This window comes from Pholis gunnellus (assembly GCF_910591455.1).
Source record: "Pholis gunnellus genome assembly, chromosome: 22".
NCBI lineage: Eukaryota > Metazoa > Chordata > Actinopteri > Perciformes > Pholidae > Pholis > Pholis gunnellus.
The window spans coordinates 3,124,201-3,150,233 of NC_136549.1; the positions used below are offsets into that span (position 1 = coordinate 3,124,201).

At 43.4% G+C, this 26,033-nt stretch overlaps 1 protein-coding gene across 2 annotated transcripts in view; it reads right to left on the bottom strand.

Annotated features, from left to right (window-relative positions):
• Positions 1-8,945: 8,945 nt before the first annotated feature.
• LOC306714049 (pleckstrin homology domain-containing family A member 5-like) overlaps positions 8,946-26,033 on the bottom strand; it is a 188,476-nt gene continuing 171,388 nt past the window's right edge. For both annotated transcript variants that reach the window (XM_079183968.1, XM_079183967.1), the window contains 12 exons: positions 25,847-25,999; positions 24,088-24,189; positions 23,889-23,997; positions 23,363-23,409; positions 20,478-20,607; positions 18,812-18,933; positions 17,595-17,786; positions 17,247-17,384; positions 16,494-16,610; positions 13,517-13,662; positions 12,456-12,619; positions 8,946-9,379 (listed from right to left, as the gene is read on the bottom strand). In XM_079183968.1, coding sequence (XP_079040094.1) covers positions 9,345-9,379; positions 12,456-12,619; positions 13,517-13,662; positions 16,494-16,610; positions 17,247-17,384; positions 17,595-17,786; positions 18,812-18,933; positions 20,478-20,607; positions 23,363-23,409; positions 23,889-23,997; positions 24,088-24,189; positions 25,847-25,999 — 1,455 coding nt within the window. In that variant the 3' untranslated portion in view covers positions 8,946-9,344. The remainder of the gene's footprint in view (positions 9,380-12,455; positions 12,620-13,516; positions 13,663-16,493; positions 16,611-17,246; positions 17,385-17,594; positions 17,787-18,811; positions 18,934-20,477; positions 20,608-23,362; positions 23,410-23,888; positions 23,998-24,087; positions 24,190-25,846; positions 26,000-26,033) is intronic.

Below are 26,033 nucleotides of genomic sequence, written 5' to 3' on the forward strand. Positions count from 1 at the left end.
ATTTACTCGTTTTTGTCAAAACAGACAGTTTTATGTACTGAGTGAGTGAGACAGAGAGATAGAATCAGAGACAGACAGACAGCCTGTCTCACTAACTCAGTACAAATGACCGTCTGTCTGCCTGTCTCACTCACTCACTCCATCTAATTGTCTCTCTGCCTGTCTCATTCACTCGATCAGTACAAATGACTGTCTGCCTGTCTCACTCATCACATATGCGACAGTTATATTTCACTCACTCACTCAGTACAAATGACCGACTAACCCTGCTGCTCAACATTTTAAAGTTGAAATGGTGTCTGTAGCTGAAAGTACGAGGAAGTAGAAGGATTTGAAAGTTGAAAAAGTTTAAGAGGATTTGAAAATATTCTCCATAGAAACCCATTAAAAAAAAATGTGCAAAAAGCTTAACTAGAAAATGCATTTCATGCTGTAGTTGTAGTAGAAGTATTATAGGTAGTAGAAGTATTAGTAGCTTTAGAATAAATGTGTGTGGGGGGGTGTCCTCTGAAAGTATCCAAGACCTGAATGACTGAATGAGAGAGACACACACACAGAGATAGAGGGAGAGGTGTGTGTGCACGTGTGTCTGTGAGTCTATGTGTTTATCGACATTGCTGATTAGAAACACCTGTGTGCCTGCAGGCTTTAAATGTAGATGAAACTACGAAAAACCTCTCAAAAAAATCCTCAAAACCCCCATAACCGTAGCTCCTAAGCCTTTTTTTTAGGCCTCTTCTTGAAAATTGTAACCCATACTAAAGAGACTACAATTCTGTAACTACAAGGTCTATTTTAAAAATGTTGATGGTTCAATAACACCTCACTCCATCTAACTGTCTACCTGTCTCACTCACTCACTCAGTACATATAACTGTCCAGAGTCCCACAGCCAGTGCTGGCTGTGATTTTTCCCAGCCTCACCGCGTCCTGTCTGTCAGGAAGTTAGTGATCCACTGACAGGTGGAGGCTGGCACAGTGAGCTGGGAGAGTTTGGGTTTGAGTATTTCCGGGATGATGGTGTTGAAGGCTGAGCTGAAGTCCACAAACTGAACCCTTGCATATGTCCCTGGGGAGTCGAGGTGTTGCAGTATGTAGTGCAGTCCCATGTTGACTCCATCATCCACCGACCTATTTGCACAGTAGGCAAACTGCAGGGGTCCAGCAGGGGTCCTGTGATGTTCTTCAGATGGGTCAACACCAGTTTCTCAAAGGATTTCATGACCACAGACGTCAGGGCGACGGGCCTGTAGTCATTTTATCCTATGATGGAGGATTTCCAGTGCTGGTGGGGGGTCGATGGGAGAGGTGAGAAGGAGGCAGGGAGTGTAGGTGGTTGTCTGATGTCAGAGCAGTTGGAGGGTGTTGAAGTGGGCTTATCAAACCTGCAGTAGAAAACATTCAGGTCGTCAGCCAGTTGGTGATTCTCCTCAGTGCCCAACTGAGGAGAATCACCAACTGGCTGATGGTCTTCTGTAGTTAGTGAGTACTTGCAGGCCTCTCCACTCTGACGAGGGGTCGTTGACTGAAAACTATTTTTCCAGCTTTTCAGTGTAGCTCCTCTTTGCTACCCTGATCTACCTCGTCAGTGTGTTCCTGGTCTGGTTGTACAGGATCCTGTCCCCACTTCTGTAGGCCTCCTCCTTGGCCCGACGAAGCTGCCTGAGTCTTGCAGTAAACCAGGTTTATTGTTGTTATATGTGCAGAAGGTTTTAGTCGGCACGCACATGTCCACAAAAACTGATGTATGATGTCACAGTGTCAGCGAGCTCATCCAGGTCTGTAGCAGCAACCTTAAAAACTCTCCAATCAGTGCAGAGAAAGCAGGACTGTAGCTCCAGCTTTGCCTCGTTGGTCCATCTCCTCACAGTCTGTATTTCTGCCTGTAGGTCTGGAGAAGATGGACCAGACAATGGTCAGAGAGTCCCCCCTGCACGGGGGACTGAGCGATATGCATCGCGGTGAATAAATTGGTTTGCAGTCTTTGAAAAGTAAGTGAGGGCTGCATGCTTCCTTTAACACTGTGATATCTGTACACCAACCTTCGTTAATGTAGAAGCACCCCTCGTTTCCCCCGACAGAGCTGTTCGGAGGAGGAGTTGGAAGCCCGGCAGATGTAGCCAGGTTTCAGTGAAGCGGATCTGCTAAAGTTTGACCAGTGGATTGATGGAAGTTTAAAAGTTCCTCCCTGCTTAATGTGATCAGAGAGAGAGAGAGAGAGACAAACAAATAAAGAGAGAGAGCAGCACCGAGGCTGCCATCTGCGGCGCCATCTTGATCGTATTGTAGCATTTGTAACATTTGAGGTTCAGTGTCTTGCTCAAGGACACCTTGACATATGGACACGAGGAGCCTGTATTGAAGTGGACCTGCTTTACCTCCTGAACCACAGCTGTGAACTGAGAGATACTACAGCAACATAGCCCGTAATGCTACTGGAGCAAGTAATTGTGTCCTTGATAAAGATGTTTATGTCATATCTTATCAGTTCACTTATTGGAATTATAAGTTTGTGATATGATCAATCAGAAACATACACTGTCAATTCAATTTATTCAATTATTTTTGTACAGCCCAAAATCACAAATTAGCCTCAGAGGGCTTTACAATCTGTACACATGTGACATCCTCTGTCCCAGGACGCTCACATCGGAACAGGAAGAACTCCCCCAAAAAACCCTTTAACGGGACAAAAGAGGAAGAGACCTTAGAGAGCAACAGAGGAGGGATCCCTCTCCCAGGATGGACAGAAGTGCAATAGATGTAATGTGTACAGAATGAACAACATTACAGCGTTAGAACACATTCAATGCATATGACAGAACCACGACAGGAGGCAAGACCGGGGTCCAGGTATAACCAGGATCCACACGAACCTGTGAGTCAAAAATAAATCTAACCCAAAAAGCAAACATCTAGAATAATTAAACAATACTACTTATGAATCAAATAAATAGCTCGCACAGAATACATAAACTAAGCAAAACAACCATGGAGAGTCATTAATGTCAGTATGTGTGAGACAAACAATACAAAACAGCAGCCGTGTCAGCCCGAGTGGAAGGGAGGAGTTGTCACAGATATTATAAAAATGTCATAGTAAGCCATAAAAAACAATGTAAAGTCAAAAAATGGTATGGTATGCCATAAAATGATACTAGTTGAAATGTCATAGTTTAGTAAATAATATGTACTAAAACCTCTGTAACTTTGTCCTGCTTCACTTTATCAAAGCCATTTTTATTTTAGAGACTGATTTGGGAGAGAGAGAAAGAGACAGACAGACAGCTAGACAGAGAGAGAGAGAGAGACGGAGAGACAGAGAGAGAGAGAGAGAGACAGACGGACAGACAGACAGACAGACAGATAGACAGACAGAGTGAGAGAGACAGACAGACAGACATGAAGAGAGACAGACAAACAGACAGACGGACAAACACACAGACATAAAGAAATACAGACAGACAAACATTCTCAACATGCTTAACAATCTGCTCCCGGTCATAGACTAACTCTCAACAGGCTAGCAGCACAAACACAACATCCCAGCTCACTCTCTCTCTGCCAATCCAGGTACGCTCATGTGTGCCACCCACCCCCATAGGTAGCTGGGATGATTGACAGGTTTTGCAGCTTCACAGGGCATGAGACCTTCACTGACCTCAGTAAACGCAATCACCAATCTTATGTAGAACAACTTCTTCCTGTAAACACAATAACACTTATAACATAACAGGTTACATAACATTACATGTCACTCAGTCCGTTACACTATCTTTCTGAATTACATCAGAAAAAGTGTTGTTCAGCTGGAAAGTCAAGCTGAGGAAATGATCATCCACTGGAGAGGCAGAGCAAAGGATGCTATGACGTTTGGAATAAGAAACGATGAAATTGAGGTCTGACGTCCTGCGCAAACATTTCAACTGTAGCCAATGCTCCTCTGTGCTAGGAGCTGACTTTGGTCCCACCTTGCCTAAATAACATGAGGATCCATATGAATATTGGCTTAGATTGAACATATTCAGTCTAAGTTTAAGTTGTCTTAAAGTGTAGGGTAAAGTGTATGACAACCCCAGTATTGAAGTCACATGTATGTTCTTCAGACAGTGCCACAGTAGAGATTTAGCTCTTACCTTAAGGTCCAAGATGATTGATAAATAGTCGGCTCTGGAAGTTCAGGAAGTGTTAGATTAATACCATCTAGAGAAGGGACTCAGGTCTTCCTCTGCGAGGAATAGCAGAATTAACATGAATAAAGTTGAGGTTGGCCCTAATGCTACTTTAGTTTTGAACATACCCGAACAGAAACAAGCTGTGAGTCAAGACACCTCAGCTCTGGAGAGGTTGATTGGAATGCTAGAAAGGGTATTGCTTCAGGGTTGAGGTTATGCTTAAGCCAATAAAAAACCCACGTACAGACTTCCAAAAAATGTGTGTTTAAAGGACATGCCATACGAAAGGAAAGCTCTGACTCTGCCCTTACACACTATGGAGAGAAAAGACTGTTTCTTGTGTCAATTACCTGGTTATCCAAGACACAACTGTCCAGAGGGGAGACGTCTTCCGCTCTGGTTTGCGAAAAGACTGCAACTACAGCCAAAGTTCCCAAGTCAAGTCCTCATGGACTGAGCTACTGCTGCCTCTAAAATAAGCAGGTACGTCTTTTTTGATTACTCAAACAAGTCCACCCCCACCTTTTGGTCTGGAGTAGTAGCTCTTTGTACTGTGTTCTGTTTCTGGCATATTTCACATTTGTCTACTGTCTCTCTTATACAGGTTCATAGGGCTCTGGCTCAGCATTTGGAGATCCCTTGATGACCTTTGTGGAGTTTTATCGTTATCTCCCCTCTGAGTAGCTGAGGTACAATAATACTCTTCTATTTCATGAGGTCTCCTACAAGATACAGCTCTGCTGTGACCTGCCAGTAAGGTACAACACCTGGTTTCTCTGGCCGTTCCGTTAAACAGTAGCGTACCACTATTTTACATCTTCCATAGGTTTGTTGTGCCTGTTTGATTTCAACCAACCGTGGCTCTGTAGCTGGTAGTAAAGACACAACAGCTTCTACAAACTCGCCTTGCTCCAGTGGTAGGTCTTCTGAGGACGGAGTGTTGCTCAGTGGAGCTCTGGACAATGTGTCTTCGATGATGAGATGTTTACCTGGGACATGGACAGTGCCATAGTTTCATTTTAATAGTCTCAGACGGAACCGAAGAACTCTGGGGGGCAGATCATCCAAACCTCAGGTGCTCAACAGGGATCAGAAGTTAATGGTCTGTCAGTAGTGTGAAGTGCACACCCTGCAGGTAAGAGGCTAGCGGTTCTTTCTCAATCTGCGCATCGATTGAGAAAGAATCTCAGTCCTCTTGAGATGTATGTCCTGAGTCATGTGTCATGAGTCTGTTTCTGTTTGAGAAAAAAATCCTTTTATTTGCTGTTTTCTGCACAAACTTTTGCTGGTAAGCTGCTCCGCAAGTGTCTACTCACTGAGCTAAACATCTGCAGTTTGTCGCAGAACATAGCAACTTCATTATACACGGTGTCAGAGAGTGAAAAAGAACTCAAAATCCACCTGCTGAGTTAGGCAAATAACAACAGTTTACCGAGTTACCCGGAACACTACAGAATTTATAGTTCCGTCAATGATTGGAAGCTGCCTTCGTCCCAAGGTATAGCCCCAAACAATGATACTCTCAACACCGTGCTTCACAGTTGGCATGAAGTTCTCGTGATGGAATGCAGTGTTTGGTTTTCGCCAAACATGATGCTTGTCATTTAAACCAAAAAGATCTATTTTGCACAGAGAACATTATTTTTCATCCACGTGGCCCTAAGCAAACTGTAGATGGGCAGCAATGTTCTTCGTGGAGAGCAGTGGCTTTCTCCTTGATATCCTGCCATACACAGCACTTCCTGTTGAGTGTTTGTTTGATGGTGGACTCATGAAGATTGACAATAGCCCATGCAAGAAAGGCCAGATGTTCCTTAGATGTTACCTCCTGGACTGAGAGTGGAATTTTCTCCATTTGTGTTGTATTGGTGGAGGCCTAACTCTTTAGATATGGTTTTGTAGCATGTCCAACCTGGTGACCATCAACAACTTTTGATGCATGGCACACTTCCACACACTTGTATGGTGTTGACCAGACATTGATAGTAAAGCCCCAGGTTTTATTCATTTAATGGGGACTAATGAGCTCCAATTGATTGAAACACCTGACTCCAATGTATTGATAATCCTAGAGGGTCACTTACTTTTCACAACAAATACATTCAATGTTGTATATTGTTCCTAAATGAATAAGTATATTTCTTTGTATTTTATATGATGTTATTTCTTACATTTCTTCTCTTTTTTCTCTTGTAAAGTACTGGATACCTTCACTTCTTTCAATGAAACTTAGACCTGTGATGTGAGAACAAGGAGTCACAAGCCAAAAAGCTTGGGGAGGACATGTCATGTAGTTCAAGCAGGTCATTGTACAGAAAGAAAGATCAGAGAATTAGACCTGAAAAGCTAAATATGATTTGACTTGCAGAAAAAATGTAAACAAAAAAAACACATTTTAAGAACATCAACATTTATTTCACATGATATAAAACAGATGGGCTATGAACTTTTTGCATATTAACCCTAATAATATTAATACAGCTTATAGTTAGTTATAATATTCACTCTTCTTCTTTTCAGTGTGTACATAAATTATGCTATCTTGTTTTATTGTTAATTTTTTTTACATTTTATACATCTATTTTAAATTGAATTGATGTCATGGAGCTCCATAGTCCGACTTATTGCTTGGTACATGTGCTATTCTCCAATTCTTCACCACCTATGACAGATATCTAATCTGTGTCATGTCCTGTGGATATCTTCTAATGTAAACTAAAGAGAAAAACAATAGGAGACAAAACTGAAAGAGCAGACTGTAAACCCAACACATTCACATACTGAATGTTGTCTTCTCAACATGAATAATCACAACTTCTGCAAAATACTTATTTCTGTCCAAAAGAATCAGCAGCATGAAGTGGCACCTTGTTGAAAAAGTAAAATCTGCTTTATGTTCATATATGTACTTTTTATATATTTATATGTGTATATCCAATGACGGATGTTATGTTGCATGTGCAAAATGAAAATATAACGATAAGGGAGCCTCCAGTCTCAAATGAACAGAAAAAATCAGAATCAGAGCAGGTTGAAATCCAAGCGCATCTGTGGTCACTTTGGGGTTGAAGTAAAGCACTGCATGTGTGTTGAGATTTGGTGCTTAGCCCATCTGAGGTGAGACTTCAGTAACAGCAAATATCCCCTCCTCCAGATCAGTAGAATATACTGTAAGAGTGATTATGTTAAGATGACTTTAATAATTAGTAAGGTATCAAATGTTCTGTGTATGGATGTGTGAGTGTATGGTTGGCAACACATGTCTATGGAGTTATATTACTCCCAAAATAAGTCGTACATACAGTCACGATTGTGAAATGGTTTGATTTTGTATATTTATAGCAGTAAAAGTATAGCCAATCAACAACAACACAAAAAGGGAAAGAAAGAAAAATAGAAAACTAACAACTAACCAGGGTCCGTGGGACTGACAACCAACAAATAGGACTAAGTGTTCACCCTCTTTGTTACTTATTATTCAGCCTGACTGGATAAATGGAAAAAAAGAATAAAGAAAACATTTGAACAACATGCTAAGGAGTTGATATTGTGGCCTGCAGTTCACAACTTCACTGGTAAATCAAATAGGCTGCAGTGGTAAATGTTCCTACAGTTCTTTCTGACACTGGACTCTCTATATTATAAGTTATTTTCTCTCATTCTTCATATAAAGCGCTTTGACGCTTAACAACAAACCATGAATGACTGGAAGGAGAGACCTTTTGAAAGTGTTATCTCCATCTGTACAATTAATCATGTTGCGACTGGTGTTCAGATGTTTTCCGGTAGTCCATAAGATAAGATAACTGTAGTGATTGTGTGTTGGGCTCTGAGTGCTGCTAAAATGCAGATGACTTACACTCAAAGCTGTGCCTGAGTGCATCCTGTGCAACACTGAAGGAGGACTGAAGCCACTATCCTGCTAACGTGCTGATTTTAATACACAAATTGTTTCAGTGTGACGGGACGAGCGTCTAGTCTTTCTTTCTCTCTTCCCAATGAGAGCTGAACACTTTTCACCTTCGGGTAAAATGCTGTGCTTGTCCCTGTCACGTGACCAAACCATCCAATCACAGTGGAGGGAATGCGGGGCGAATACCATAAAAGTCTTTTTCTGATTTTTGTGAACTGGGCTCCTTCCAACTTCAGCTCTTTGGTACTCAACATTATATATCTATACTATACTAGTGCTTCTCTCATGAACACACAGACCAGTGGGTCTGTCTTCTCTCCCACACGCCTGTCAGCCTTCCCTTCATCCAGAGCAAGTGCTCTACCTTGTGCTAACAGTTTTACTTCCACCAGATGCAACCGAAGCTCTCAGCTGAGCTGGGCAGCTGGGCATTTTCAGAAGAGCGGATGGCGTTTTTAGCTGGGAAAAAAGGCCTTGCTGGAAAAATGTGACAACTGTGATACAAATTCATTTTCAAACCCTTAACCTTGGATGTTAAAAAGTAGCCCTCCGTCTCACTCCCTACCCTTCCAGTAGCTCTCAGTCTCATTGGCCCCTCTACAGGAGAAATTAGATAGCTTTTTAAAAGAAGTTTAGCTTTTCTGATAAGAAACAGTCCTGGTCCTCAAACTACGACCCATTTTGCTGACGGGGATGACTATCTTACAGGTCAAGTAGTTTTAAGAAATCAGTTGCCACTTGAGTTTGTCAAATCTTCCTTGGTTCCGTTTCAATGCTGGACCTGGTGCGGCTGCCTGTCAATGCACAGCTGGAGACTGATTTGGAATCCAGAAAAAGTATCAAGACTATAACGAACATTTCTTGAGTTGCTCATGAATATTTAATTGAAAACAGAGTTCATTTGTAAAATTTGTATGCCTTCACCATTTCACAATCTTATCTTTATGCAGACATGTTTCGAGGACAATCTGACTCCATAGAATTGGTGTTTTGGTCAGGGACATGTCAGTATGGACAGATCTAACATGTGCTAAAGATACAGTTCATTTGCCTTTCTCTCTGTCTGGAAGTGGCCATCAGTGTGGAGTCAGTTAGCTGGGCTGTCGTCCTCTCAGTCTCAGTCTCCTTGTGGGCATGTAACAGTAGTATCAAAGTAGTCCTGTTGTAAAGGCAGGAAGCCGTGGAGCATGCTCTGTGCAGGCGGGCTACATTTGGGCTTTACAGGACACCAGTGTGGATGTCGAGGCCAGCGTCGCTCACGTGTCACTGCTCACCAGGGTGAATGTCTGTGCTGCAGGGAGGAAAAGAAAGCGATCATTTTTCTTTTCTCTTTTTTATTGGTGCAAAATCAAAACAGTGATAGAAGCAGAGAATAAAAATACATAAAGATCACAATCCATACACTTGGAAAGTAGATACATTTTGATGCTGGTTTCAAAGCCGAGGTATGAGGTTATAAAGGAACTCAGTGTTTCATACAATATAAACACTGAATGTCTGTCTGAGTTGCAGTTCCATTGTTGACCCACTGGAGGATGCTGTCTGTTTGGCTGAGGAACTTTGTAGACTTGTTTTCAGACACAGTAGAGCTTTTTATTTTGGATTTCAATCTGCACACAACACAAACTGCGACGAGCAGGGCCACACTCCACAACTGTAGAGCCTTAAGTAGGACTCATTTGGGATCAGGTGGAGTGAAGGTAGTCTATGGGAGTCATGTGGTGAAGTCATTGTTGTACCATGTGTGTGAATAAACGCCTCAAAGCTTTCTCATGTGACTTCAGCAGTGCCAAAAGTAAGAGAAAGGTTTATGATTTTATAGATGCTTGTGATTCCACAGTGTCGTGCAGGGGTCTCAAACTCCTCTTCAGTCTGGGCCACATCAGCATCACGGTCGCCCTCAAAGGGCCGGTTGTAACTGTAAGACTGTGTAAATGTAACTACTCCTAACATATTGGTAAATAACTGTCTCTGCATTTGATTATTGTTTATTCAAGTGTAAAAATATTGTACATGCAGTTATATAAATGTAAATTATACTTAAGCACATTTCTGTTGTTATAACTTAAATCCTTTTAATTTAGGTTTAAGAAACCCACATTACTCTATCAAAGATCAAACTTTTAAAGAAAATAGCAAAGACAAATATCAAACACAAGTTATTACATTAACTTTGTTCAAAGCTATTTTTGTCACTAATGTTCCGCCCCGCCGTCGTCCTGTGCATGGAAGCTACATCCAAGAGCTCCTCACTGACGGTCAGGTCTGCTTCAGCCTGTGATGAACACTGAGAGATGACGTCTCCGTGCTGTCTGTGCGTTCATCAACAGCTCATGAAGAAGACCAGTACCTGCTCGTCTCTTAGCTAGCTGTGTTGTCAGATTGCCTGATAGTTCCTGAACTCGGCCTGCGATGGTGTTTCTTCACAAACTGACATTTGTAAAAGTCTGTATCTGGTCGGAGCTCACCTGCTCACACACCTTTAGCATGCACTGGGCTGTAGCTTTTGTAAATGTATTCTGCTGCGATTGCAGTCTGCATTTTAATTCTTGGACAATTTGATGTTTTTCTTGGAGGCTAAATTTACTCCGTGTTTGGTGTCAAAATGCCGACGTGAATTGTATTCCTTCATCACCGACACGCCTCATAACACAGAAGACAGACCGCTTTCTCTCCTTGAAGCACAAACATGTATTCACTTTCATTACATTTTCTTCCCTCTGCATCAATTTTTCTCTTCGTGGACATTTTGGGATTATTTGACGATCTTTTTCAACTCAATCACTTGTTGGAAAACCTCTTTATGGGCTGTTGCCTCTCCGGTCCACCTGTTGTGACAGTTTTAATGTCGGCACACAGACAACATGCTATTTCATCATTTCAACTTTCCATCTCATCATTTCACTCAAGGGGATATTTTTATTTTCAAGTCAAACTTTTAATTATTATTTTTAAAATAATTATAAAAGAATGTTGCTGGCGGATTGGCGGGCCACATAGAATGAGGTGTCAGGTTAGGGCCTAGACATGTCTGGCCTAGTGGCTCTCAGTCTGTCTGTGGTTTATTGCTGCAGACTCATCTTGTAGTCAGTTTGGGCCTTAACTCACTCAGTCAAGAAGTTGAAAATGATTTATTTTCAGCCAGATCTAAGGAGTCTAAATATATTAGTATCAATATTATCAAAGACTATCAGGTGCAGGATTTAGAAATACTGATGTTTTAAGCAGAAGCACACCAATCTAGATTTAGACCGGCCACCGGCCAAACTCTATACAATTTTCAAAGAATTTAACAATATATTAATTTAACTGACCAATGTTTTCACTGTAAATAAAGAACTCCCTACATTATGGTACACATCTTGGGTGGCCAACCTGAGGCCCGCTATTCTAAAACAATGAACTAGAATATGACTTGAGCATATTTCTTACAAATTATAAAGAAATACTTTTTGTAATATGTGGGCACACCAATAAACAACTGTAATGTCCAATGGAAAACAGTTTGGTAGTGTTGCGTAGGTGTTTTGATCAAAATGATTGTTTTTTATGGCACACATGGTTAGGGTTATGGTTATTTAAATATATTATTTTTGTAGAAAATATATTTTCTATTAATTATACTGTATTTGACAAATTAAACAGACAAATGCCTGAACAGACAAATTAAACAGAAAACCCCACAGGATGATAACTCTTCTTCATGTCACTATCCCAGAAATATTGTGGAACATATGATCACTATCACCTAAATCTTTGCGGCCCTGTAATGTATTTTGTTAGACCATATGCTATAATGTCAGAGCGTCTTTAAAGGTGCAGAATTCGAGATTTCAATTGCCTCTCAATGGCGCTCAACATGGCGGCCCGTAGCTAGCTAATGGTGCTAACAGCACTAACAGTGTTTACCTGAGAGGGAACCAGGAACTAAAAGCATGCACTGCATCCCGGCTATGTCAACAAAGCAAGCAAAAAGAAGCTCATATAACAACACACACTGGGCGGCTGTGGAGTGGTTCGTCCCTCAATCAGAAGATCGGCGACTCCTCTAGTCCGTGTCCATGTGTCTTTGGGCAAGACACTTAACCCCAAACTGCTCCCAAAGGCTGTGCCATCTGTGTATCAATGCTTGTGAAAAATAACATAGTCCTGGTGGGCAGGTGGCACCTTGCATGGTAGCCCTGTCATCAGTGTATGAATGGGTGTGAATGGCTGAATGATGACATGTAGTGTTAAAGAGCTTTGAGTGGTCGGATGACTAGAGACGCTTTACAAGTACAGTCCATTTACACAGGTGTCTGCTCAGGTAGACATCACACTAAATAAAACTTGGAAGGTCACATGTGATGGAGGTAGGTTTCACTTACAAGCCAACATGTTGTTGTTGTTGGGTTTCTTTTCGTCTGCTGTCAGCTGGTTGGAAGAATCCAATCTCTTCTCCAGCTTCTCCTCTCTGGTGGTTTGTTGCGTCACGTCTGGTTCCTCGTCCCTTGGCTCTGGACTCGGCGTTTCGGGCTCAGGAGTCTGGAAGCTACAATCAGCAGAAGCAGAATAGGTCACACTCTGCAGGGATGTGCACAGTCACTTTGGGTTATAGAAAACATAAGATAGCATAGATGTCAATATGTTTGGATTAGAATTTTGACATGTTTGTTTTATAGACATGTCTAATATTAGGATATATTAGCATTAACCTGTGCATTTGGGTACCTATATAAATGAAGGTTGATCGGTCAGCTTTTTGTCTTCCCTCATTCACATGGATCAATGACCCAACACAGTGGCTTGATATTGCTCATCTGGATATCTGGATATCTCTACATATTTGATTGAATCACCAGGTATCATGTCTGTAAATAACCAACCTGTTAATAGCCAACTGTTTGATCCAGGCTTGGCTGAGATTTAGTTGGAGAACACAGTGTGATGCTGCTGTACAGTATGACTGTACTGAGTGCCTCCCACTCAAGATATCTATCCATCAGTGGTAACTGCTACCAGCCTTTTACCCCACTGACAGTGAATATTCACTCTGGATCTGTTTGTTTGTTTCACAACAGTCCTTATGTGACAGCGCGATACTTTCCCCCATAGGGGTGGATGACACTTGATGTCTACACTGACGCCAATCAATCAACTTGCTAACATCATACTATGTGTTCCGCATGCGGCTGCGTTCAGAGGACCATGACGGTGCTGCAAGAACAAACAAACTGGTACAGCCCTACCCATCTATACCTATGGTGACCTCAATAATGGATGAGGGTCGTGAGACTTTTGGGACGTAATAGCTTCATGAGATTTGAAGGGATCTTAGAGCACACACACACACACGCACACGCACATGCACGCACGCACGCACGCATACACACACACACACACACACACACACACACACACACGCACACACACACACACGCACACACACCTGTTTTCAGTGGTGGTGTTTGTCGGCGAGCTGGTCAGATCTTGCTCTCTGCTTTCTTCATCCTCAAAAAGCTGAAGGTTTACAATCGCCACATGCTGAGGCTCTGTGCCCAGGTCCAGAATCACCACCCTCTGGCTTTCACACAGCTGAAACACACAAACACGTTTGAATTAGAAAGTGGAGAGTTTGGCATGCTTTGCATGGCTGCAATGTGCTGGGAATCACATACAGAGAGTAGGATTGGTACCAGGAATTACTCAAAGCAAACTGAACTCCCCTTTGAAACAGTAAGAATTGTCTACTGATGTGTATCTTTTATTTCAGCAAGAAATAACAGATGCTGTCATGACATGCTATTTGACATGCTGTCATGACATGCTATTTTTTTTAACTTGAAACACAAAAATAAATTAAAGCTGCAAGCAGCATTGATCGGGCCCTCGCAACTTCCCGCACGTCGAGGGTTCTGGCAGGACTGTAGTTGATGCGGCCGTGCATTTCTGTGACCATCATACACTGCGTGCACGAGTTAGATGATATTTCCTGCGTCGACCAGCAGCGTAACAAGATCATGTTGGCAAGTCTCAAGCCTCAAATGTTTTGAGTGTACAATCATAAATGTAAGCCTGTTAAGATCATTACGAAAATGAATGTGTGTGAATGCGCTTCAGTGTTAGTAAGATAACAGATTGTCAGTTTACTGGGATGGGGTTCAACTCCCTGCAGTGTCCTGATTGTATTTGGACTTACATGAAAGTTAACAGAACAGTAGTGTCATTTGCTTTTACTTGAACACTTTAATTTGACACTGTTTTCATTTTAAGCTCTTCTGTAACTTTAGATTGTAGTGTGAAGCATTCATTGTAACATTTAACCTGATTATCATGAAGAAGCTCTGGACAGATCATTTATACTAATGCCCACTGACATGGTTTGAGAATCACTGTTATCTAACTTTTGCTCTCCAAGCATCGTTAACATATTTAGATCAGAGAAGTCTTTTTCTGTTGGTGTGCCCACAAACCCGTTCAGTGTTTGGGCCGCTGTAATTATAGAATCCTGCTTACTTCCTGACCCTAAGAACATGAAGGGTGCTGGTCAACAGAAGGCACACACCCACTGGCTCCCCCCAGGGCTGTGTCCTCTCACCCCTGATTTTCATCCTGAATAGAGATTGTTCTCATTTCCTTGCTCTCGGGCTCTGCCCACCATCACTGGCCTGTCCATGGTGAGTTTGTGGAATGGTGTGACAGCTGAATGTCACCAAGACCAAGGAGATGTTTGTGGACTTCACCGAGCATGGCGTGGTGAGGATTGCAGCCCTAACTCATGGGGAGCCAGTGGAAGCTGTAGACTAGTACAAATATCTGGGCACTGTCATTGATAATGACATGAAGCTAACACAGAGGTGATCATCAAGAAGCACCAACAGCATCGGTATTTCCTGAGGAAGCTAAACTTCTTTGGGATATGCAGGAATATCCTCACTACATTGTGCAACTGCCTTAGGGAAAGCACAATGACTTTGTCATTCATCTGTCGGTTCAACGCTATCACCATCACAACCAAGAAGGGCCTCTAGAGCAGGGGTGTCAAACTCATTGTCGCTCTGGGGCCACATCAGCATCATGGTTGCCCCCAAAGGGCCGGTTGTCGGGGGGGGGTGCTGCTGCTACTTCTTCGTCGGCGGGGAGGGGGGCTGCTGCTGCTGCTGCTGCCACATACGCTGGTGGAGGTGTGCGCGGCGCGTGCGGATCGGGGAGGAGCTCCGCCGTGCGCGATACAACGGATATTTGTAAATTGTCCGACTTTTACATTTTTTTTTTTTGCTGGCGGATTCGCGGGCCACATAAAATGACGTGGCGGGCCGGATCCGGCCCGCGGGCCGTATGTTTGACACCCCTGCTCTAGAGTATAGTGACCGCCTGCTCCAAAACCATAGGCCACCCTCTCCGAAAAAGCCCTCTACATCCTACAAGACACCCCCCATGTCCTACACCAGCCCTCTGGCAGGCGTGTGTGCCGCCCTGCAACAAGGAAACTTGAGTCTTTTCACCTACTGAACTCCAGTCTGCTCCCGGGCCCCTCCTCCTATTCCCCTGGGACTAACCTCTACACCTACTGGGCTGCCACCAGTATGTTTGTTTCTAGAATGCCTGCCACAGGAATTTACAAATACAGTGTTTGAGTTGAATTGAATGAAGATCCAGGGTTGCATCCCACTGGAGAGTAGCCCAGACGCAGCTATCAATCCTGGAGATAAAGCCCTTAAAGCCAACCTGGCTGTTTCCACATGTCCCAGATTACATTTAGAGAAGATACATCCACAATAGCAGATAATCGGCTGTGTGGCAGACCTGGCTGACTTCTAGCAAAGAGAGCTGTGTATGGTGAAGCTGGGTGCCCCTGCAGCCTCCAGCAGACTGCACTGGGGACACAGCCCATGTGCACGTATCTCCTATATGTATTCATTTCAAATGATTAATATGCCTAGTATCTGTTTGGAATGTTTATGAGCTGTCATATTATCTGTTGGATGCTGCCCTTAAATCATATTCTTCTCACTTATTTTGTCGTTAGGTTCTAGAGACAGACAAACCTACTTTACTGCCAGAACAATGACATTGAACACATTCCACTTGATTCCCATAGCAGCAGTAGTAACCCCTAGAAGTCATTAACATGTTGAATCCCAAACCACTTACTTTAACATTACACTACGCTTATCATAAAAGATATTTTTTGCAGTGCAATCACTGAAAGAGCTTTGTTCACTCCAGCAGACTTTGGTCTTTTCAATGGATTTATTGATAATAAATAAAGATAAAGAATAACACCAGACTTATCCTTTAACAGCTTGTCAATGAATTTCATTTTTAACTTTCAAGGGAAAGCAAAAGTAAAAATGAATAGAAGCTGTAACAGGAAGTGACTGCCCATAGGTGCAGCCTGGCTGTGCAGGCCTTGTCTTCAGTACCTCATTGTCTCTGCTGGTGGCCTCAGCCTGTGGCTCCTTCACACTCGGCAGGGTCACGTCCCTGTCCCGCTGCACCTCCTCACACTCATGTTTCACCTCCTCCACTCTCTGCACCTCCTGGAGATTGAAACAAAATCTTGTCATGATCTGTTTGGACAGTCATTATGAGAAATGTGCACCTTATTCGTCATTATAAAACCAACCCTTTATCTAATCCCTATTGTAACAATGATGAAAAAGCCAAAGTTTGCACTTAATACAAGTTAAAATGCTCTTTTGTTTGGTTTAGTATTTTTCGTGGCACAATAAGTCATGTAGTTCAGTTAGTACAATCAGTTCTAGGGTGTAGTGTAAGTTAAGTGAGTTTATTATGTTTCCGATGTGTTTATGAGCAGGATGTGTTCATTGTAGTTCAAATCTAGGGTACAGCGTTATTTATCAGCAGCTACGTTTGTAGGCAGTAGATCCAGTGGATCGCCAGTAGGTGTCAGTGTTGCAACATGAGCCGTGTCTGTGACTAGAGCCACAGGATGAGAATCTCTGTGTACAGGATGGAAGCAGAAAGCGCTGTGGAGCGACTGTATACCTAAACGCATGTTTTAGTATCTTGCAGAACATTTTCATGAAATGTGTAGCACCAGATTGAGCCTGTGTGACGTCATTCTGTGCACCGCTACATTTGCATTTGTTTTTGGTACTGGTTGCCAGGACAGCGTGAAGTTTACAGCTAGTGAAAACAAAGATCCTATGAACCTGAGGTGCACGTTCTGTGTGAGTCCCTCCAGCCTCAGCAGCCGTCCTGCTCTGCTCCATGTGAGCCACCTTCAGCTGCTGCAGAGCTGCCTCCAGCTCCACAGGGTCTGCACAGGCCCCCTCTGCCTGGACCCGGCTCTGCACACACACACACACACACACACACACACACACACACACACACACACACACACACACACACACAGAAATATTTGACAGAAAGGATAAGGTAAGCACCAGAGCTGAAACAGTCTAGTTAAGGTTACGTGTATATATGTGTGTGTGTGTGTGTGTGTGTGTGTGTGTGTGTGTGTGTGTGTGTGTGTGTGTGTGTGTGTGTGACATCACCTGCTGGATAATCAAAGGGTTGTCTTTGCTGAAGGATGGTGAGCGGGATGGGGTTTCTCTCTTCTTCTCTCGGAGCGAGGAGGCCTGCTGGTTTCTCCTCATCCTCTCCAACTGCTCCTCCACACTCATCCTCGCTCTACCCATCTCTCTCTCCCCAAACCCTGTCTGATCCACTGCACTTCTGGGTCGGTCCTGTACAGGACAAGACTCAGTGTTACTTTCTTTTTCTGCGCAGAGAATGACTCCTGACTGCATAAGCATGGCAACGTGTGTGGTCTTTGTTTGTCTGGTTCGTAGTCGTCGGCCTCCTCTCAGTGGTATGGCCGTGCAGTGTATTGTGGTTGAGCGTAGGCCCGAGGCATGGCTACATCTGATAGTACTTCATCTGTATTTAAGATGGACTCCAGCACATTTTACACGACAGCACATTACTATAAAGTCTATGCAGAGAATGCAAAGTTGCAGGTGTGGTGAACGGTAAGGGTCTTAATAAATGCTGGTTAAAGATGTTTGAGGTGGTAGAATTCAGCATAAAGTAGGTTTTCCACAGATGCATCAGTACAGTGATAATTAACATAATCACCGCTCTGTTACTTTGAGTTTATCTTTTGAACAGAAATACTGCATTCACTAATTCATTTTAATTGCAGATTCTTTGATTAGTATTCGGCTGCTGTCAATAAATGATCATGTCTTCTCTTCCCTTTTGTATTTATTGTTTTCAGCCTTATGGTTTCATCTGTGTCTATGGTTGAATACGGCATGTTGTTAGTTAATGTGTTCATTACTGGAGATATTTAAGATTCCAACAGCTGCAGCACCACCAGATCAACTGGAGAAAAAACCTCAACCTCAACCACTGGGATTGGAGTGATATATTGAGGAATACAGAGACAAGTTTTTGTATGTTGCACTGAAAAAAACAAGATAAAGAAGACAATATGTTTCACTGCTAGAACAACCCAGAACAGAGAGATGCACTGCGATGTGAAGAAAGGAATGAAGCTAAAGGGAAGCTCTTCTGTAAGCACACTGTCGGACTCCGATAGAGCCACATGTCATTATAAATGCAGATGTGTATTTCCTTCTTGGTAGTGCACATTACAAATCTAAAGAGCTGTGACTCAAAGGAATGTTCTCCCACACAAACATTCTCTACAACGATATAAAACTTGTATCTAAAGATTTTCTCTGTTGATGCTGAGGACAAAACCTACAGATCTGGATTCAGGCTTCTTGGTCTTCCTCAGGGTGACGTAGGACAGAATGGTGGAGGACTCTGGGGGACTCATGGGAGATTTGGTCCTGGGAGGAATGATGCCCACTGGGTAGAGGGGCACTGTTGGAGAGATGGCAGGGAACACTTCCACATTAGCAAACACACACTGCGGTCGGGCTAATGGCTCATGTTCATTTTCACAAAAGATACCAAACGTGTTATTATAATATGCATACATATACACAACACATACATCTATAAAATAAAAATAATAAAATAATAATGTGAAACGTGTTTCCACTGATAAGCTTAGAGAAATCCATCTAGTGTCTGCTCTCTAACAGAATTAAAATGGCATGTCTTCAATGTTTAATAATCAGTCAATGAGACGTTTGAGATGTTCAGAATCCCACCATGCAACAGCTGTGACTGCAGTACTTTTAAATTCCAGTATTGTTCAGCCTGGGTCTTGTTCCCATAACTGTTGCCGTTTTGACTTTGGATGATGGACTTGTGTTAAGAAACCTCCAGAGGTTCAGGAAACATGGACGAGCAAAACACGTAATAAGTCTGTTTTTCCAATGCTTGTCTGGGTCCAAGTTACCCGAGGGAGCAGCAATCAACAATCATTTATTGATTTCAAGCAAAAAAAGTGTAAAACTGTGTTTGTTGTTGATTTTCTCTGTAAATCAAGCTTTTTCATCAGAAAAGAGCCAGCAAGGAGAAGGAGACTTCCTCTGTGTGAGTCACGTTTGATCTTTAAAGATGCTGTTTGAAGTCTCCTGGGCTTTTTAACCATGCATAGATTTTAGTTTCTGATACCACAGTGATGTCCATCTCATCACTGGGCTGGAGACCAGAGAAGATGTTGGCCCTGAGCTTTAGCTCCAGTGTTTGAACAGTGAACGTCATGTTACTCTAAACAGTTAGTTCTGACCAAATACTTACACTTGAAGCGGCATTCCATAAGTGCTGTAACTATACCAACAGTACAACAACTAGGACTTTTAACTACATGTATCACTCTCCTTCAGTGGCGTACGGTAGCTAAAGGGCCTCAGTGCACACTAGTTACTGGTTATGAAGCACACACAGGCACCACTGGGCGTACATATATGAAACACAGTCAACGAGTTATTAAGGATAGAACTCTCTCCTGGCTACGCGACCCAATGCATTCCACTGCCTTCACGTTACACCCCTGCTCAGCTTTACAGGCATTAGAATACCCGGTAACATTAACCGTGAGCTGATCTGTGGCGATGGGAAGGAGCCTGGGTACCTAAGTAACAGCAGCGACAGACAGCTTTGTGTCCTGAGAATAAGAAAGCTGTCACAGATGTTACCCAGGAGGTGCAAAGAGGCAGGGACACGTTCCATACCCCACAGCATGAGAGCCACTGGCATACAGAAACCTTCTGGGACATCTTTACATAGACAGACAGGGACCATGTGGTGAATTGTGATTCATAATGAGCCTGAAAGCTCCTTAAAAGGTAAGTGGAGAACATTCCAGTTGCGGAACTATTTGTGTTGGTGGAATAAAATAGATGATTAGATAAACAAACCAATACGGATGTTGTGGAGCATAACAACATATTCCACTCGAGGTCGGGCCGTTGTACTGACTATCAGCAGCATAAACATCTAGAGTCTAGAGCTACCTTTAGAGGCTGGAGTGTCCTTACTCTCAGCAGAGCTGTCTGTCTTGTCCTCACTGTTGACCTCGTCTACTTCCTCCTTCACCGTGGTCAGCTCCGGCTCGCTCTTATACAGCCGGTAGTCTGGAGCTTGCTGTGAGGGAGAGATTGCTCAGGGTCAGAATACACACTGAGCAGTCGGGCGCGCACACACACACACACACACACACACACACACACACACACACACACACACACACACACACACACACACACACACACACACACACACACACACACACACACACACACACACACACACACTTGTGGACTAAAAGCAGGGGTTGTCAGTGGTTCTTTGGTTGCCATACTTTATCTATATGAGCCTGTTAGAAGCTCGTTCACACTGTTGATGTGGGTCATTAGAGCATCGGCCAGCTACCGTTCGGTGACGCCTTATTGAAATTGAATAGATTATTAGTAAGCTTTTTATTTGTAGTCTTTGAGTGTATCTTTGGGTGCTTGGGATGCTTGAAAACTCATGAAATTGTGCACATGCCTCACATGTGGTGAAAATACATCTGTTTGGCTCTTGAGCTGTGACGCTTGGCTCAATAGCACCTGTAGCATTTGTCAGAGTTGAAGCCACACCATTTACTTTCCCGTGGCTGTATGGAATGTGTATGTAACATGTGGAGATGTACAAAAAGTCGCTTGGAAGTAAAATATACCCAACAGGAAGTCAGCCATTTCATTTCATGTGCAATTTTAGGCCTTTTTTTGCTTTTTACAGGCGCTGCACTTTAAAGAAGTCCTCTTACAGAATTCATTAGATCTACTTCAGGACAATCCACAGACCTTCACAATGCAAAGTTAACAAACTCTTGAGTTTTCATGGAACGATCTTATCGTGGAATGGCAGCCATTTTGTGCAATTCCCCATGAAACAGGAAGTTGTCCAGGGTCCAACATGGTCCAGTCTGCCCGCCGGTGAACCTGACAGGCGGGAAGGTGCGAGGGGCCGATCATCACTGCTTTAGTCAGTGTGGCTATAATCCTGCGGGCGCATTATTCTTATTTCTTATTGCTGTTGATGGGTGAAAACCTTGTATCGACCAAATGTCAACTTTTCAGAATCAGAGAAAGTGCTTCATGAGCTGTTGAGGCTGAAGAATCTTCTCAGCCAAGAGAAAACAACGAGAGTTTATGAGGGATTAGCACCGCTGTAAGAGAAAGACATCTTGCCATTTCAAGAGAAATGTCTTTATGAGATAGTCTTTTTACCAAACTTAACTTAACTAGAACTAGAACTGTAACTTAACAAGAAAAATCTTTAACATTTTATAACTATTGTCATTTTATAGGAAAGACTTCCTGAAAAGTTTATATTATTTTGACAGTTAGTTCTACATGGTTCTACAGTTCTACATGGAAAAGTTGTATTTCAGCATTTATTACATTGCGTCGTTATACTCTGTGAACCTAAATAGCATAGGTGGTTACAGATAATGGATGGATGGTTCTTTATAGCACCAATAAGTGCCATTGCAATAGTACAGGAATATTTTTCAATGAGCACGCTCAAAGTAGAAGGCAAGACACACTCAAAACACCAGAGTACACCAACACAATAAAACATCAGCCTCATAAGAATGGAATTCCACAAATAAATCCATGTAGGGACCAGAATGGGTCTGATCATGACAGTGACGGCTGAATGGAGCATGGATTGAAGGGGTAAAAAGCAAAACAACACTGAAATGAATTGCATGTATCCAGAATGAGTCTCCTCAGTGTACATCAGGTCAGCCTTTAGGGTGGATTGGACGGGTGAAGATGATACACATGGATGTAAAAATGGTTGTCCAGCATCTTCGGTCACAGTGAAGCAAAGATGTGGACGGAGGGAGCAGACATGGGAGGTGATGGAGGTTCTCAGTGGCTCTTACGCTGTGCACTCCGTTCCTGGCGCCGGCCTTGCGGTCCTCGGGGCGGTGCATGTGGGGGGGCAGGCGGCCGCCGGGGTGCGAGTGGTGGGGGGGCACGTGAGGGGGGTGCTCTGATGAGTCGTAGTACTGGGGGAGGGGCGGGCGGGGGGGCACGCTGTCGCCCTCCTTGAGAGAACTGAGTGGCAGCAGCGTCACTGCCTGTTGACAGTTAACACAGCTGGTCTCATCTAAGGACATCATAGGCTCTTACTGGACTGTACTTATGCTGATGAGTTGGGATCAGAACAGCTGCTGCTGCTGCAACTAAAACAGTAAAGTTGTGAGCTGTAAAACCAAAACAATGATCTGAAAGATGCTTCGTAGAGCTGCAGAGAGTAATGTCTGCATGTCGGTACCAAACACAAACAGAAAGACCAGCGGCCAAGACAAGAATTGGCTTTGTGTTCAGCCTGAACATGTCTGCAGAGTTGGCTTCTGCAAAGCACAGCACAGAGCTATTACCTGAGCTCAATAGGTAATGGGCAACGATGGGCACCATACAAAGGTAATCATCAATTTGTTTGTTTATTAGAATAAAAATGAAATTTGCTGCATTACCAACTGCCTGTATTTGGCAAAAAGGTCACTTTGATAGATTAGCTACGTCATATCTTACTGAATTAAAGTGAACCAGCGGCTGCCTGGTCAGATGGAAATCAATCGAAACAGGTTAGAGGCTGAACTGCATGTTGACCCGTAAGTTAAATCTCATCTAATCTTGTAAACCGTGTTAAATAACACACAACTAGTATTTAACTGACTACTGGCCATGTGCTTCTTGCTAACCCTTGAGCAAACAGACTGTTAGCCTCAGATAGCCGGCTTTATGCTGTTGGTTGCTAACCCTACCAAGATGACAGAATGAGTAAACACATGAAAGCTGAGCGTGTGCTGTGCTGTGAGTGCTGGGCGCTGCCTCACCTCATTCTTCTGTAGACTGGAGAGCGGTTTGGAACCAGGTAAACCTGCTGAATATGGGGATATGGAGAAAAGAACTTGAATATTTTCTACGATAAAAACACCTGAGAAAGCATTTGTAGTCACGTGCTTATTTAATGCAAATCATCAGATAAATATGAAATGAATCTGAGGATGTGACTTAAAGGAACAGTGTGTAGGATTTGGGGGGATTTATTGCCAGAAATGGAAGGTAATATTCATAACAATGTTTTCATTCGTGCATAATCAACTGAAACTAATTGTTGCGTTTTCGTTAACTTAGAATGAGCCATTTACACGAGGTCCGCTACTTTGAACTGCCATGTTTCTACAGCAGCCCAGAACTGACCAACCAAACAGCGACTCTAGGGAGACCTTCACGGTGTTACGTTACCTGAAGACCACCATGGTTCTCTACACGCTAGCAAAGGGAGGGGTGAGCAACCTCACAACTAGATACCACTAAATCCAACACACTGCTCCTTTAGGTGTTCCTGGGGACTCTCACTGCTGTCTGTGCTCCGCTGTGGCTTATTTTTGTCCAGAGCCTCCATCACGTCCTGGATCCTCCACAGCTCCTTCTGGATCTGGATGTGCCGCTGGCTAGGAGGTTCTGTCTGAGGACACACATACACACATAGATATAAATACTGTTAAAACCTTGATCACCCCCTGAAGGTGTGTGTGTGAGTGTGTGTATGTGTTACCTGTGGGCTGCCCAGGGCCTCCAGCTGCTCCAGCAGGTTGGACTTGGCCAGAGTGACATCTGCCCCCATCTTGTCGTACTCCCTCCAGGAACGCTCCAACTCCTGGAACCAGGACACCAGCCAACAGGAGGGTCATTAGACTGTGTGTGTGTGTGTGTGTGTGTGCCTAAACATCTACTTGGCAAAAGGAATTCTTGTACCTGGCTCCATACTTTCCATTTATCCCACTTATCTTGATATTTTAAATAAAAAGTTATTGGTGCTCAAACACTGAGGCAAGAGGTATGTACTCATTAAGCATCTCTCTCCCTGGAGTAAGCACCACACGGGTCAGAAAATCAGGGCATCACCAACAGGACAAAAAGTGCCTTCATCGTCTCAAAGGTAAAGAAAAGGCAGGAATTTTCTAAGAAACAATGCGCAGACTGATAAAAAACGTCTTCCCTCTAATCACTAGTAGTGTGTGGTGGTGTCTGTATCTACAGAGACCCTGCCCTCTGCCTGGCTTTTCTCTCTTCGTCTTATGTGGCCGTGTTCGGGACGTTTCAGGGTGTCAGCAAAGAGCGCTTGCGGCCCACGTGAGGCTGTGACCCCAAGCCAATAATAGAGTGCAGGGTGAGCAGCTCGTTCAGGTCCATTCGTCACACCCCTCTGCATCTGATACCGAGGCACAAGTCCCTCTTTAGTTCTGTCAGATACAAAGTGTCCGTGTTCCGGACGGGTTGTTTCACCGCTGTGTTGTCCTCTGCTCCTCCTCTCTGCCGTGTGCAGAGTAGCTGTGTGTCTGCTGATACAGAGGTACACACACCAGCAGAGCCGGATTCACACCTTTGTTGTGTGGGTGTGTTCATTAGCGCTTCGGAACGTGAAACAAACAGAAGTTAAACTTTCATTTCTCAGATTCGCTGCTTTGCGGTCACTAATGCAGCCCCCTCTCTTCATTCCCTCTATAGCTCGCTCGACCATCGCCGCTCTCTCTCTTTCCGTCGCTCGCTCGTTGAGCTGAGGAGGAGTGGCCAAAATGTGGCTATAATTCAAATGCTGTGTGTTTACAAAATGTAACGTATACTTTAAATATAACCAGAGTAAGAAGCTCTGTGTACTTACCTGAGGTCTTTGACCCTCTGGTTACACTTTCTGCACATTGTATCTTCTTTGGAATGAAATGAACAATACAAATAAAAGAGTTTGCTTTGAAGGTGCAAACATATCACCATATCAGCTATAATCACACTGATATCGTGTAGACTAATGTAAGCATTAGAGCAATCAAAGTTTGATCTATTGCTACTGACATTGTGACAAAATCAGGACTGTTACCTGCACAAAAAAACATGCTGGATTTTGCATCCTGCACATGGTCACAAAAAGGATCTACTTTTGCCAAAATGGCATCTTTCTATTAGCTCGTTGAACCCCATCTCCTGGAAGCTCCAAAGACCTACTGGTAGACTTGAAACTAGGACCACATAGGACTGATATCCCACTCTGAGGAGCTTGATAAATACGAGTCCAGCTGTTTCTTGAGTTGCAGTTGTATTCAAAAAACACATTTTAAGATCAAGAAATGTGTTAAACTGCCAGTGTTGGACAAAGCTCCTCCCCCTGTCCTGCACTGCTGGGTGTGTTGTGTGTGATGTGTGTGTGTTGTGTGTTGTGTGTGTGTTGTGTGTGTGTTGTGTGTGTGATGTGTGTGTGTTGTGTGTGTGTTGTGTGTGATGTGTGTGTTGTGTGTGTGTTGTGTGTTGTGTGCGCTCACAGTGGTGACTCTGGACAGCTCTCTGCAGGTGCTGAGTAGGCCGTTCTGCAGCACGTCTCTCTGCTGGACCAGGCTCTGTGAGGCTGCAGCATTAGAGCCGCTCTGTTCACTCAGCTCCTGACTGGCAGACAGCAGGGCCGTCTCAAGAGTGTGCTGCCACACAACACACACACACACAAATATTTAT